The sequence below is a fragment of the Hippoglossus stenolepis genome, chromosome 9 (assembly GCF_022539355.2).
Source record: "Hippoglossus stenolepis isolate QCI-W04-F060 chromosome 9, HSTE1.2, whole genome shotgun sequence".
Taxonomy (NCBI): domain Eukaryota; kingdom Metazoa; phylum Chordata; class Actinopteri; order Pleuronectiformes; family Pleuronectidae; genus Hippoglossus; species Hippoglossus stenolepis.
Genome location: NC_061491.1, coordinates 17958979 through 17972146, shown reverse-complemented (window position 1 = coordinate 17972146; position 13168 = coordinate 17958979). Strand labels below are relative to the sequence as shown.

Here is a 13168-nt window from a genome sequence, read left to right as displayed (position 1 = left end):
ATCACACACTACACTGCCCACATTATCATATCAATATTTAAACAATCCTGGTTGTTCTTCCTCTTTGACTGTTCGACACAAAAAGGACTCCACTGTTACGGCAAGCTGTAATCGTAATGTTTTCAGCGTTTGGGTGTAAAATAATGTGATTACTTTTGGTAATGTATTACAATTTGAAATGTTGATGCTGCCATGATCGTCATAACGACAACAACCCATAAACGTACCATGCTAGCTGTCCTTGAAATGCTAAATGGAAGTTCACTAAAAAATAAACACAATACGATGACTGCACAGTTCAACAACCGGACTGGACCATAGACTGTAAACATGGACGACATGAACCCCCCCCTGAAAGTGAAGCCAAAGCATGCTGATCGCCACCTGGTATAGCTGGCTGCAAATGTGGGTAATAAATCCCACCTACTCAATGTTAGTGGGTGGGACATGGCCAAATACATTTTCTTTTGTCATTTTAGGTCGTTCTTAACACACTGATGATTGTCCAGGTTTTCCTCTCTATCCTATATGTTTGGTGTTGATTGGTTATTTAATTCTATAAAAACGGGGGAAAACATCATGATGAACTGTTCAGGCGTGTGTATCAGACCTCGCTACTGCGGCTCCATCCCCTGATCAACCTGCGCAGACTCTGGCTCCAAATGCAAAAGATGGCAGCGTTCGTATCTGTAATATTTTTGCTAAATTTCTGGATAGTGGGAGGAAGTGGAGACACTTTTAAAATATTGACTGAAGTGGAGACTGGGGGCAGCTTATATTCCAGTGCTGGATATAAATGTTGGTGTTCGGGCAAAGATGTTCTCATCTTGGGCCGACAGAGAACATTGAAAGTCTGTAGGTGACATACGTGGCTGTGTTGGACTTCAACTGTGAGCATATGGCTCTTTCTTGGTAGGCAGCACAGCCTACCACTGGGGACCTGGTACAAATCGAATAGATTAGGAAAAACCCTGTAAGTAATGTAGCTTTTAACTTTTGTTGCTGAGTAATAAGTAATATACTTATACTCTGTGTGTGTGTGTGTGTGTGTGTGTGTGTGTGTGTGTGTGTGTGTGTGTGTGTGTGTGTGTGTGTGTGTACGAGGTGGGTGGAAAATCAGTCTCTGTCTGTGGAAGCTGCACATCTCCATCAGCATGTGTGTCTGTCTACATGTCTTTAGGATTTTCCGCTGATCCATGACAACAGTGTTCCTAAGCTGATGGATCCGAGGAGTAAACAGACAGGAACATGTACAGAGGGAGGAGAAAAGTAGAAGAACACAGAAGGAAAACAGCCACGTTTCTGGCCGGATCATCAAACAACACCTTTCCTCTGTCTGGTTCTCAGGGCAGACGCTCGCCGGGAGGAGAGAGACGAGCTGATGCCAAGAGCGAAGAGAGAACAGACCAGACAGAGAGTGATCTAGGGCCAAACATGCCGAGAGGCTGAGAGAGGGAGAGTCGGCTGAGACAGAGCTAAAAAAAGAGAGAGATTGAATGAGAGACTGAGACCAGTGAGGAGGAGAGGAAGAGACAGAGTGAGTGAAGAAGAGAGATGTAAAGAGTCTATGTCATGTCCAACAAGGGCTGAATACATATTTCATATATCCAAAGGCTGAGCATTAAAAATTAACCCAGTCATCCTGTCTCTACATGATCTCACCTAATGACGGCAAAGTGCTCTTCTCTGTGCTCCGCTTCAACACACAGACACATGCACACACTTTAAATAGAGCCTCAGTGTGGAGTGTACTCAGTTTAGCAGGAGCAAAGTGCACTTTGACGTGTGTGTGTGTGCGTTTGCGTAAGTCTATACATGCTTGGCCATTTGTTCTCGATAAAGCAATCTCCTTAGAGCCGGCCGAGACCAGACGCAGAGTCGCAGACCAACCAAAGAAAAAAAGAAATAGAAAACCATGCTGAGCATGAAAAACACACATTACACAGAAATAACACAGTTAATTATTTATTTCTACTGAAGTCGTGGAAAAATGTCAAACTCAGTGAATTCAAGTAAAGTTTGCCCACATTTAACAGCTGGTGTGTTTGATTCGGCCCAAAACAACTAACTGAACCAACTGTGCAGACATTAGCTGTAAGCTAACTCACAGCACAGCAGCATAGCCCATGTAGTGACCCAGATCTGCCTCTAGAAATTACACATGTACATTTATACAACTAAAGAGCAACAGTGAAGACATTTAGAGGGGAAACAATGCTGAATATGACATAGTGATTAAATATTGTTAATTAACTTATTGAGCAAATTGTTTTATTTATTGTTCTAAGTTGTACTGATTATTTAATCAGTAAAACGATCATTGACAATGTATTTATTTTTTCACCAAAATATCAGATCTTTCCGTCGAGTTTTCATTCATCGTAACTTCAAACACCCGCTGCCTCTCAAACCCGCCTTCTGTTCCGTCTGAACACACTCCTACAAATTCCTATGCAAAATGCCACATCCTTGCTTGTTTTGCAAGAAAAATGCAGATGCATTATTATGTATTTAAAATGAGAAATTGTGTGAAATAATTCTGGAAAACAAGGTAAGAAAAACGAATTGATCCACTCAAAGTGCATTACAGTACAAGTCGCATTGATCCATTCATGCACACATTAACACAACACAGTAATATTGGGTTCAGTATCTCAACAACACTTTGGTGTCCTTTGGAGGTGCCAGGGATCAAACCACCAACCTTCTGTTTAGTGGATGACCCTCTCTACCTCCTGACCCATTATATACATTATGTAATTTCCAGCTAGCATTTTTGATTATGAAATGAATTTACAATTTTTGAAGCCAAATCATTTATCCACTGACACTTGAAGGTAATAACGTTTTTAGAGCTGTGTCCTTAAGAACACAACAACTCACAAACTACCTGATAATTAAATACTCATTGTTGTGCTTGTACGACTTGTTCTCACTCCTGACCCACAATCACCAACGTCTCATGACTTGACGCCCACTATGAGTCAAGCACTAGGACCCTGCGTGCCCTGGCCCACTTAAACACCGTTTGTTGTTTAATTAATATGCACGCCAGCTCAATTATGACTGGCTCCTATCGACTTTGATGTGATTCATTTCATGTGTAATTGGCTGAAACGTTGAGAGGAAAAGGAGTGTTAAATTCCTGTGAGCCCCCTGTGAAGAAGCCAACACACTTTCTGTTCATGCAGGGATGGAGAGAAAACAGGGAAGTATGGAGTCATAGGAGGGCCAAAAATATCCACATCTGTAAAAGAAGAGGACAATAAAATAATATGTATAAGCAATTCAATTGTTAATGTATTTGTTGTATTATTTCTGTATACATTGATTGATATACTTTTTTAAAAAATGTAGCTTAATACCAGCACACTCCAACCAATCAGCTGCTAGCCTTCCTGCAAAAGTAACAGGAAGTAAACGTGACATGTGTATGTGTAGAGTGAAGGTGGTAGCAGTTTCTAAAAGCAGCTTAAAGGTAAAGGTAAGCAGTGTGGTGCCTTTTTTTCTCCATGCCATGAAAGATTATATGGCTGAGTTAAATTGTGGACTACCTGCTTATTCATTCTTTTATTTATTCATATCATAACGCCACATGTATTGTCTTTTATTTTACATATGTCTCCATGTCATGCGACTCCATGAACTCCATAGTAAATAGAGTAGTTGGACTTAAGAGATTTATGATCAGCCCCTCTTTACCGCGACACAAACCAATTTAAAAGCCTGGAGGCTGCAGTTAAGACAAACGCTACATTCACAGCTTTTCTATGTTGCCACTGTTGCTGCTCTTTAGGGAAATGGAGATTTAAGATGCTTGTGGACTAACTTGCCAATTTATTTGCCAATTAGGAAGAGTGTGTTAGCAGACATAGCCGTCCTATTATCAACAGTGCCAATATTTCTAGAGCCAGTTTGTGTTTACCACCCGAAAGTTGAGCCCTCGAGCCAACAAACGGATTGATCCAGAGGCTTGACCAGGATGCGAGAGAGACAAATCAATGTGCTGGACATCGATTGGCTGGCTGTGGGAAAAGCAATGCATAGGATCAAAGAGGAGGAGGAGATCTAAGTGAAAAAGCTCTTTTCTGTCTTTTTCGTATAGGAATTTGTTCTTCTTTTTAAAACATATTAACCCTCTATCCAGTTTTCATTTTTCATTTTGCCTTAAGGAGCTTTATGTTTAGAAAAAACTGTGTGATTTAACCAGATGTATATTCTGGCTTGTTCCAGCTTTTTATTGACAATTTTGTTTACAGAAATACTCATACCCAAGAGTTATTCTATGGCAGAAAGTTATTTGCCAAATATAGAAAATACATTTTCAGTAATATTGTAAACATTTCAAAAGATTTTAGTCTGACATATTTGGTATGTTTGGAAGCTCAAACACATGACAGACTCACCGGTGGGTCGTTGTTTTAAAAGGCATGCAGGGAAAGCTCAAATTAAATATCTAAAAACTGATTATTAAAGTAAGCTAAAGACTTAAGATGCTAATGATTCTCAGAGGGTAAAAGGTTGGACGAGAGAAGCACATTTTGTCTATGAACTGAATTATGGATCATTTCTAATTTCAATCGACGAGAGAAACCTTTTCATTAAAAAAATGCTTGACCTCACCACCACCATCACCATCCCTCTTTTTAATATCCTCCCATCATCACGCCATCTATCGGCACATGTTTGATTATTAAATCCATGCTGTCTCTGTATTATATATGAAGACGAAGATTCAGCAGTGAAGAAACAAGGCGGGATGTCATATATCAGAATGAAACCCATCACAGCTCCAGTAAGTATTGATCTCATGCGTGTATTAGGTTCAACCTCTTTAACCACTGACCCACAACAATAATGGACCTTCACCTGGAGACTTTGCACATGGAAGGATTTTCCGTATCCTCAGTTTACCATAGCCAGAAAAAGAGAATAAGAAGACATTCTAAACACAATCCTTGTGTTTTCAATTGTTCTCAAATTCTAGAAACGAACTACTGGGTGGATTACCATGAAATTCTGTTTAGACATTCCTGCTCCGAAGAGGATAAATCTTAATAACTTTGGTGGTCTCCTGCCTTCTTCCTCAGCACCAACATGAGTTTCATATTTGTGGTTTTTATTCAAATTTGATGGATTAAATTTGCCATGGAACTGGGCAAGGACATCTAGTTCCCCTGAGGATGAATAATAGCTTTGATGATCCTTTGACTTTTCTTCTGGTGCCACCAGCTCAAATATGTGTGCGGTACTTTGGTTAAATATCTAAATACATGTAAAAATCCCATCAGCCTCAGGTGTACTACTAATTTTAATGATACTTATTAAATGTTAGCATACCAACATGCTAAACTAAGATGATGAACACGGTAAATGTTAGATTTGCTGAATATCAGCACGTTAGCATTGTCATGGTCAATAGGCTAGCATGTCGATGTTAGCATTTAACATCCTTATAAAGCTAATACACTTTTTATAAATAACATACTAATACATTTTATATTTTCAGTCTGTTTTGTTGTTCTTGTGCCTGTTAGTTATAGCTAACATATGCTATGCTAACAGGTGACTATACTTCTTTCCTTGTTTTAGTTTACATGGGATTAAATTCAAACAGATGATGTCCTTCTGGATTTAAGAAACACTGGTCCACTGTGACATAGTGTTTTACACGATTGTGTTATAAATACTCACTCCTAATCTTATCATTTGAATTATTAAGTGGATAATCCCTCCAATCCCTGTGAGCGACATTATAACTGTGACTGTGACCTTGTCCCAGTGTGGAAGGGGACACGTCAATTACCGTATCATCACCTTTACTGCTGCACACACGCTCACATGCACGCGGGCACATGCGCACAATGCACTAATCATCACACGTGGTGTAAAACATTTCCTATGCATCTATACGCACAGCTCATGTTCACGGCCGGGCACACAGCCTAATAAGCCCAGAGGTGGAGCCGTAAATCATCAATATATGGACCAGAACCACTTTCTATTATAAAGGATCGTCATCCCTCCCACTCTGTGTGGAGCTGGTCACTAACTCAGGATGATAGGAGAGTAAAAGTGAGATGATGGTGGCATGACGCTGCGGCTGCATTGCTGACGTTATGAGTGTGTGCTTGTGGAGGCTGCATTAAAGCAGCTGTCTTATCTGTGCACCGCAGGATGTTATAAAAATAAAATATGAGTGTGAGTCAGTGTGTGTGAATCGAGGCGAGTGTGTGTCTGGGTTTGTTTGTGTATTTGCATGTTTCTGGCACAAATCAGTGTTTCTCTGTCTGCATGGGTTTGCTTCTCTCTATTTCAGTAACAGTATAATGCCATAAGCAGTGGTAATGCGGCACGACTCATAATGATGTATTCACACAAACATCAGCTTCACATGGCATCACTAATCTACACCCTTCTCTTGATCTATCTATCTTCAAAATGCATATATACATAAATAAATATAAGAAGATCAACACAGATGTCATTGAACTGGTGTTTGAACTACACCAAAAATGTCTGGTTCCAATAGCTTTTCCAAAATCAGAAACGTTTGCTCGCCGCAAACACATTCATACATATGGTAATTTTACCTCCGCCAAGGCCCAACAGCCTCCACATTTAAACACACAAGATCTGGATTTCTATTTGGATCTGCAACAACTACACACATTCATAAATAGCAGTCCCCTGAACATGCCTGATTCATGAATAAATCTCTGAGAAATAAGCAAAAATGTTGGAATGCACTCCAAACATTTTTTGGAGTGCATTCCAACATTTTTGGAAATTGGTTCAGTAGTTTTTGCGTAATCCTGCAAAATAACAAACAAACGCTGATGAAAGCATCAACTCTTTGGCGGAGGTAACTTCAAGATTAACAAGCTTGTCATATTTGTGCTTTAAAATATTTTAGACGTGTGTTTGCAGTAGTTATCACCCAACCTGGTGGCCATGAGTGAGAAGTGTGTCCTTTAAATGGACAATCTGATGCTGAAGTGTCCTTGAGCAAGACAATGAATATCAATCAGGCCCACGTTTGACCTCTGAACCGTCTGAGAATTTCCCCAACTTATTCTCTCTTATCTGCTGTTAGCACTTATCTCCCTCCTGGTTTGCTCTTTCCTCTTCTCTCTACCTTGTCTTCACCTTTCTCAAAATCCACCTGCTCTGTTTGTCTCATTTCAAACGTTTCATGTTCAAATCTGCTTGATCAGTTTTCTTCTCCTCGGCCGCTCCGCTTCATTTACCCTCCTCTTTCCTCCCCACACCCTCTTGATTTTTTGCCACCATCCTCACAGCTCGTGCATTGCGACCCACCAAGTCATTTATTTCATCTGATCAACCATCTCTCTTTCTTTCTCCCCCTCCCTCACCCTTTTCTTTTGATGTTTCCGTCCCCTCCTCCTCTCTATCCTGCCACCTCAATGCCTCGGCCTCCTCACAGTTGCGAGCAAAAATCTAAAAAAGGGATTATTTCTTTAGTCATCTTCGGAGGAGCATCAAAGAGGCACCAAGTGGCATAAGAATAGAAAACTGACACTATTTATAACTTGTTACAAAGATTGCCAACCACACAAAGCAATAGCACTGCACACATGCACACAGCTAATACAGCCACAAAGTGAAAGAGCAGCTTCACCTCTGCTGCACAGTCACACCTCTCCTTGACCGAGTGTAAAGGCAGCTGCAGTGACAAACAACACCGGCGTCCACATGCATCTTTAAAGAGTCTGTATTGGAGATGTATTGATCCTGCACAAGAATAGAAACAGTGCAGTCAGCAGGATTCATTTCAAGCTTTCAAAAGTTCAGGTTGTTGCAAGTTATTTTGGTGCCGAGCAGAAATTCCACGTGTGGTTATTTAATGTCCGTAATTGTAGAACTTTGGCTCAGCGGCCACTTATAAATCTTTTAATGCAAGCTAACCACGGCTTCCCCTCCATCCAAACACACACATATACATGTGTACACACATATATACACACTCATGGAGCAGCGCATCGCTGACAGCTGACTGATGTCGGCCTCATGAAGAAAAGTGATCTCCCTTAATTATACATGATGTGTCACAGAGAAGGAGGAGGATGAGAGAGGGAGAGAGAGATAGAGGGGAGGGAGAAGATATAGATGAGAAGATGTAAAAATAGAGAGTGAGAAAAGGTGTAAATATGAAGCTGAAAGTGGAGCAGAGAATAAGTGGGGGTGAAAGAAAGAGCAGTAGAGCGGGGAATAGGGACGATAAGCGCTCGGAGGAGAGGAGAGAGGGAGAGAGGAGGAGGACGGAGGGGAGGATGAGAGGAGAAGAAGAGGAGGATAAGGGGGAGAGGGGCTGAAAGCAGAGGTGGTCACGATGTATTGATCTTGACACGTATGTCCTGCAGCAGGTCTGACTTAACATTACCAATGAACATGAGAGCAGCAGGCTGGATACACTCAGCCCCCGGCCCTGGACACACACAGGTACAAACAAACACACACACACACACACACACACACACACCCACACACACACACACACACACACACACACACACACACACACACACACACACACACACACACACACACACACACACACACACCACCTGTCTCATATTCTGCTGTGAAGTTATTCTTAGTACTAAACGTAAAAGTGATTACGCTCTACTTGAGGCAGCCTGTCTCTTTCTAGGACCTAAAATTATCTTCTCAAAAACAACATTATCCATTTCAATTTATAAAGAAAACACACCCAGCTCTCTCTCATACACACACATGTACATTCCCACAAACTCACTTTCTCCCAACTCCACTCTATTGATATGAAACCCAGTCAAATTAAATAATAAAGCATATTCTGGAAAAAAGATGTGCTGTGTTTACAGTCATTTTTATTTTAGTTTAAAGTAATGACGTTTTGTAAATGTTCTTTTTGAGCAAAAGCGTGGTGATAATGTTGTTTTTTATAGCTGATATCTCTGGTCAGCATATGACTGATTAATGAGCTGTATGTGAGGAAACAGCTTCAGATGTCAGGATAACACAAAATGATTGATGGATGAAGCATGATGTGCTGGAGTGTTTTAATTTAGTTTTTTTTTTATGTTTGCAACTCGCTGTGTGATTTTCACCATGTCAAAATGTGACCACAAAAACTTTCTCTCATGAAACAAACTCCCTGAAAGGAACTATTTTGAACTGCACTGCAAAGCAACTTTACCTTTCATTTATAATCTATTTTATTCTTAATGTCATATTATTATCCTGATGTCATTTGTGTCTTATGAAAAGATACAACTTTATTGTTTAAAGGTGCAGAACAAATAAACTTTCCTTGTTATTTTTTTGCAGTTGCCGTAACGTGAGTTATTATAGAATGACCATTCCCATCATTCCTAGCACAGTTTTGGAAGTAAAATTGCTTTCTTTATTGCTGTGGAAATATCCACAACTATCGTGTTTCTCAAAGAGATATTTTAAAGTCTTTATTCATTCAGGATAATCCATGCAGCACCAAACATCGTGCCCCAGAGGAACCTGGCTAATGCACCCATGTTTTATGCAAAGTCGAGAACTGACAGCTTAGAGTAAGGTTAAAGGAAATAAGGGCACTCGCAGACCCACTTAAAGCAACATCTTCAGTTGTTACTCATTGGCTCACAAATGCAATTCAAGAATGATGATTGTTTATGATGGCGTTCAGTCTTTGGCATCACCCTGACCTATATATTCTGAACAGAGCAGCAGAGCAGACACAACAGGAGACAGACACATAGCGACACTGAAGACAGAAAAACCGAGCAGATAAAGTGAGAGGTGGAACTTCTCTGTACAGCGGCGAGAGGAGGAGTGGTGTTGTCGAGCTGCACAAGTGTAGCATGAGGAGCACAGGATGTCATGAAATATGTAGGAGGGAGCAACTCAGCACCGGAACACAAAGCCATTAAAGAAAGCCCCTGGAAAATGCAGTCAGCTAGAAATATAACTGTCCATTTCCTTATCGCACTCAGATACACAGACACACAACTAAAAGCCCACACACCTTCATATTCACAAGCTTGCAATAGTGTGTCTCACTTAAATGTCCTCGGACGTGTGTACACAGAGTTGAACACACTTTCGTGCTCTCGGAGAGGCGAGCATGCAGGTAGACACGCCTGCGAGCACTGAAACACACAGAAACAGTAGCAACCTCTCCTCTCCCTTCCCCCCTTTACTTTCCTCGCTGTGCACTTAATGGTGTTTGGTAAATCATTGATTGGGCCCATGTAGGAGATCGGCGTGACAGTTAGTCCGACATGCACGAGGGTGATCGCTCTTTCAGGGTGGGACAACACGGCCGCGGCGGCTGACAACTTGTTTTGAAGGCGGCTCAGGAGGAGACGAGGTGCGGCCCGGAGCTGCGTTCACTCAGCGCTGCTTCGTAACTGTGTTCGACTCGCCGTGTCGTCGACAAGCTGGTGCTTTGGAGGATTTGGTGCATTGCTGGAGATGTAAAGGCATAAAATAATGACAAGTCTTACTGCATAGAACTGCACATTTGTATGCACCGTCCTTAATTAAACATGTGAGTGTGAGTTATGGGAACAGTCTTTGGCAGATTTACAGGATTTTACTTTTACATCTCTGGCAGCAGCTGCACCTTCGGGCTGGAGGGGCCCGGGATCCAGACATGATGCACACTGCAGGCCCACAGGATCTCATTTGTTTGTGCAAAGTAAAGAAACTCATGTTTCCCTTTGTTCCTTTGTTGAGGCAGCCGAAAACGGTTTCAATATCACATCTCAAATAAGTCAATAAAGCCAGGAGTCCTTCCGAATGGATTTGTTTCACGTCCGTTTTCATTACCTGTCTGGATGGACTTAGGTTTTAGGGTGGGGACTAAAGTTAACCCCAGCAGCAAAGATCCAACACTTCACGTCTACGGTTAATTTTGCCAGGATAATTATCAGAAAACCCCAGAGCAGAGCTGCAGTTCTGGGAAATGAAATCAAGAAAATGACATCAAAAGAAAGGGGTGAGGGAGGGGGAGAAAGAAAGAGAGATGGTTGAAAACAACTTCTCTTTCAGTAAGATTGGGCTGGATTATAAAACAGAGATGGAAAATGTCCGGAACATTGGGCCCTGACATTTTCAGGAAGTTTGCCTTTCACATGTGGAGAACGCAGCAGGAGTTTGTCCGAGTCAGACACGTTCACTCCAGTCGGGAGAGGGGTGGGGCCTGGGTGGAGCATGCAGGTAGCAGGACACGGTGTAGAACTGCAACTTGTTTGAGAATTTCAGCATCTGTCCTTATCGCCAGAAGCTCTGGAATCACTTCGACAACTTTTCCGTCGTCTTCTTCGTGTATGCCACCTCCTCCTCCAGTTGCCATTGTGTGTTAGAAATATCATCAACACTCTTGTTTGCTCACTGGGAAATTTTGCTGCTCTAATCGAAAATGTTCTCCCTCAGAGATTTTGCAGGAAAAGCTGCGGAAAATGTCCGAAGCAACTTTTAATGACAAGTCATAAAAAGAAATACAATACAATAAAAAAGTGCTGGAGCTAACTGAGTGATTTTGAATGAAAGAAAAGATCGACAAGGTATTATAAATCTCATATGACCCTTTTGTCTTCCCCCATTTATAAGAACTAGTATAATTTTGTTATGCTGATGTAAGAACACCAGACGTATTAACTAATGAGCACTATTTGTCAACAAATATAATTTATACTACAAAGACATTTTATTTCTTTAACTAACACTGTGTTTTACTAAATGCTCATTCATCATCTACTTATTCACCAGCCTCCACTTACAGACACAAACAGGAGTTATAGTTGTTGACAAGTTCATTAATAAACACGTATGTCTACGTTATAGTCTGATATAAGGCGTAAATAATTTATATATTCTGCGTATTAATACTAAAAGAGGATTTGAAGTGTGTTTGCAGTTTGCGTCTTGTCTTCATGTAAAACCTTGGTGTTTCCAAGTCGTCTGCTTTTAGAGAGTCTATCAGAACAGCCCGGTCTAAGCTGCAGCCACTTACCAGCTGAGTGCTACAGTACAGGGATGGGTCTATTGGCTTCAGTGCAGGGGAACTGGAATCAGAAGATTTAAGATGATGTGGTGGAAACAACACGTATCATCCCCTCTCCCTTCAGACACACACACACAGCTTCACATGATCAATAACCCGAGCAGAAGAGCTCTCTGCCCCTGTCACCAGCTCTGTTATCAGCCACCACACCCATGCAGCTCCATCACCGCCTCAAACTTCATCCTGAGTCAACTTCATCCGCCTGGTCTCAGCACTGATGCAGGGATTTCTGTTGCATATGATCCCCCCCACCCACCCTCCTCCTCTGCACAATACAGGCAGTGCATGTAGCCAAGCATGCGACCTCTCCCGTAAATCACAGCAGCATGGAAACTGCTGTCGTTGTGTGGAACAAAAGGCTGAATCGGTGTGTGAGGATGCAGGAATGGTGCAGCCTTTTACGTGGAGAATAGAATTCACCCGCATGGAAACGGATCCTCTGCGTCCACGTGATTGTTACTTGAAGTAATCACACAATGCACGAGCTGGGTGAGGGTCGTCTCACCTGGATGCTGCAGGAGATCTCGGAGTCGTCCAGGAGCCGGATCGTGCACAGGACCTCCTGGTCCAGGGAGCGGATGCTGGGGCTGCGGAACCGAAGCATTTTCATCCTTGTGTCGGTTCAGTTTCAGCTCCTCATGTCAGCGGGTCCACACGCACACGCACGGACGGACGGACGGGGGACTCGCGCATGCATGCACGCGCACACGCATGTATGTGCCTCTCAGTCGAGGTCTTGTCACCCTCTCTTGCGGCGCCCTTGGATGTGGATGGAGAGATGGATGGGCAGATAGGAGGATGGATGGATGCAACAGCGAGAGGAGGAGGAGCAGGAGGAGGAGGGAGAGCTCGCATCCGACTCCTGGCTGCACACTGATGGATCTACAGGAGGGAGGATGGCTTTTCCTCCCCTCTCTCACCCCTCCCTCTTCTCTCTCTATTATCCCTCTCTCACCCCCACTTAATTTTCTCTCCTTCCAAATTCCTACATAAACCTTCACATCGCAGTTGTATGATCCCACACGTGTCACCTGATCATCTGATGGCGAATGAAATTCACCCTCCCTGTAGAATTTGAAATATGTTTCAACTTTATGTTTT

At 42.2% G+C, this 13168-nt stretch overlaps 1 protein-coding gene across 4 annotated transcripts in view; it reads right to left on the bottom strand.

Annotated features, from left to right (window-relative positions):
- Positions 1 to 12928, bottom strand: part of frmd3 (FERM domain containing 3) — a 51019-nt gene extending 38091 nt beyond the window's left edge. For all 4 annotated transcript variants that reach the window (XM_035166936.2, XM_035166938.2, XM_035166937.2 and 1 more), the window contains exon 1: positions 12573 to 12928. In XM_035166936.2, coding sequence (XP_035022827.1) covers positions 12573 to 12677 — 105 coding nt within the window. In that variant the 5' untranslated portion in view covers positions 12678 to 12928. The remainder of the gene's footprint in view (positions 1 to 12572) is intronic.
- Positions 12929 to 13168: the final 240 nt, after the last annotated feature.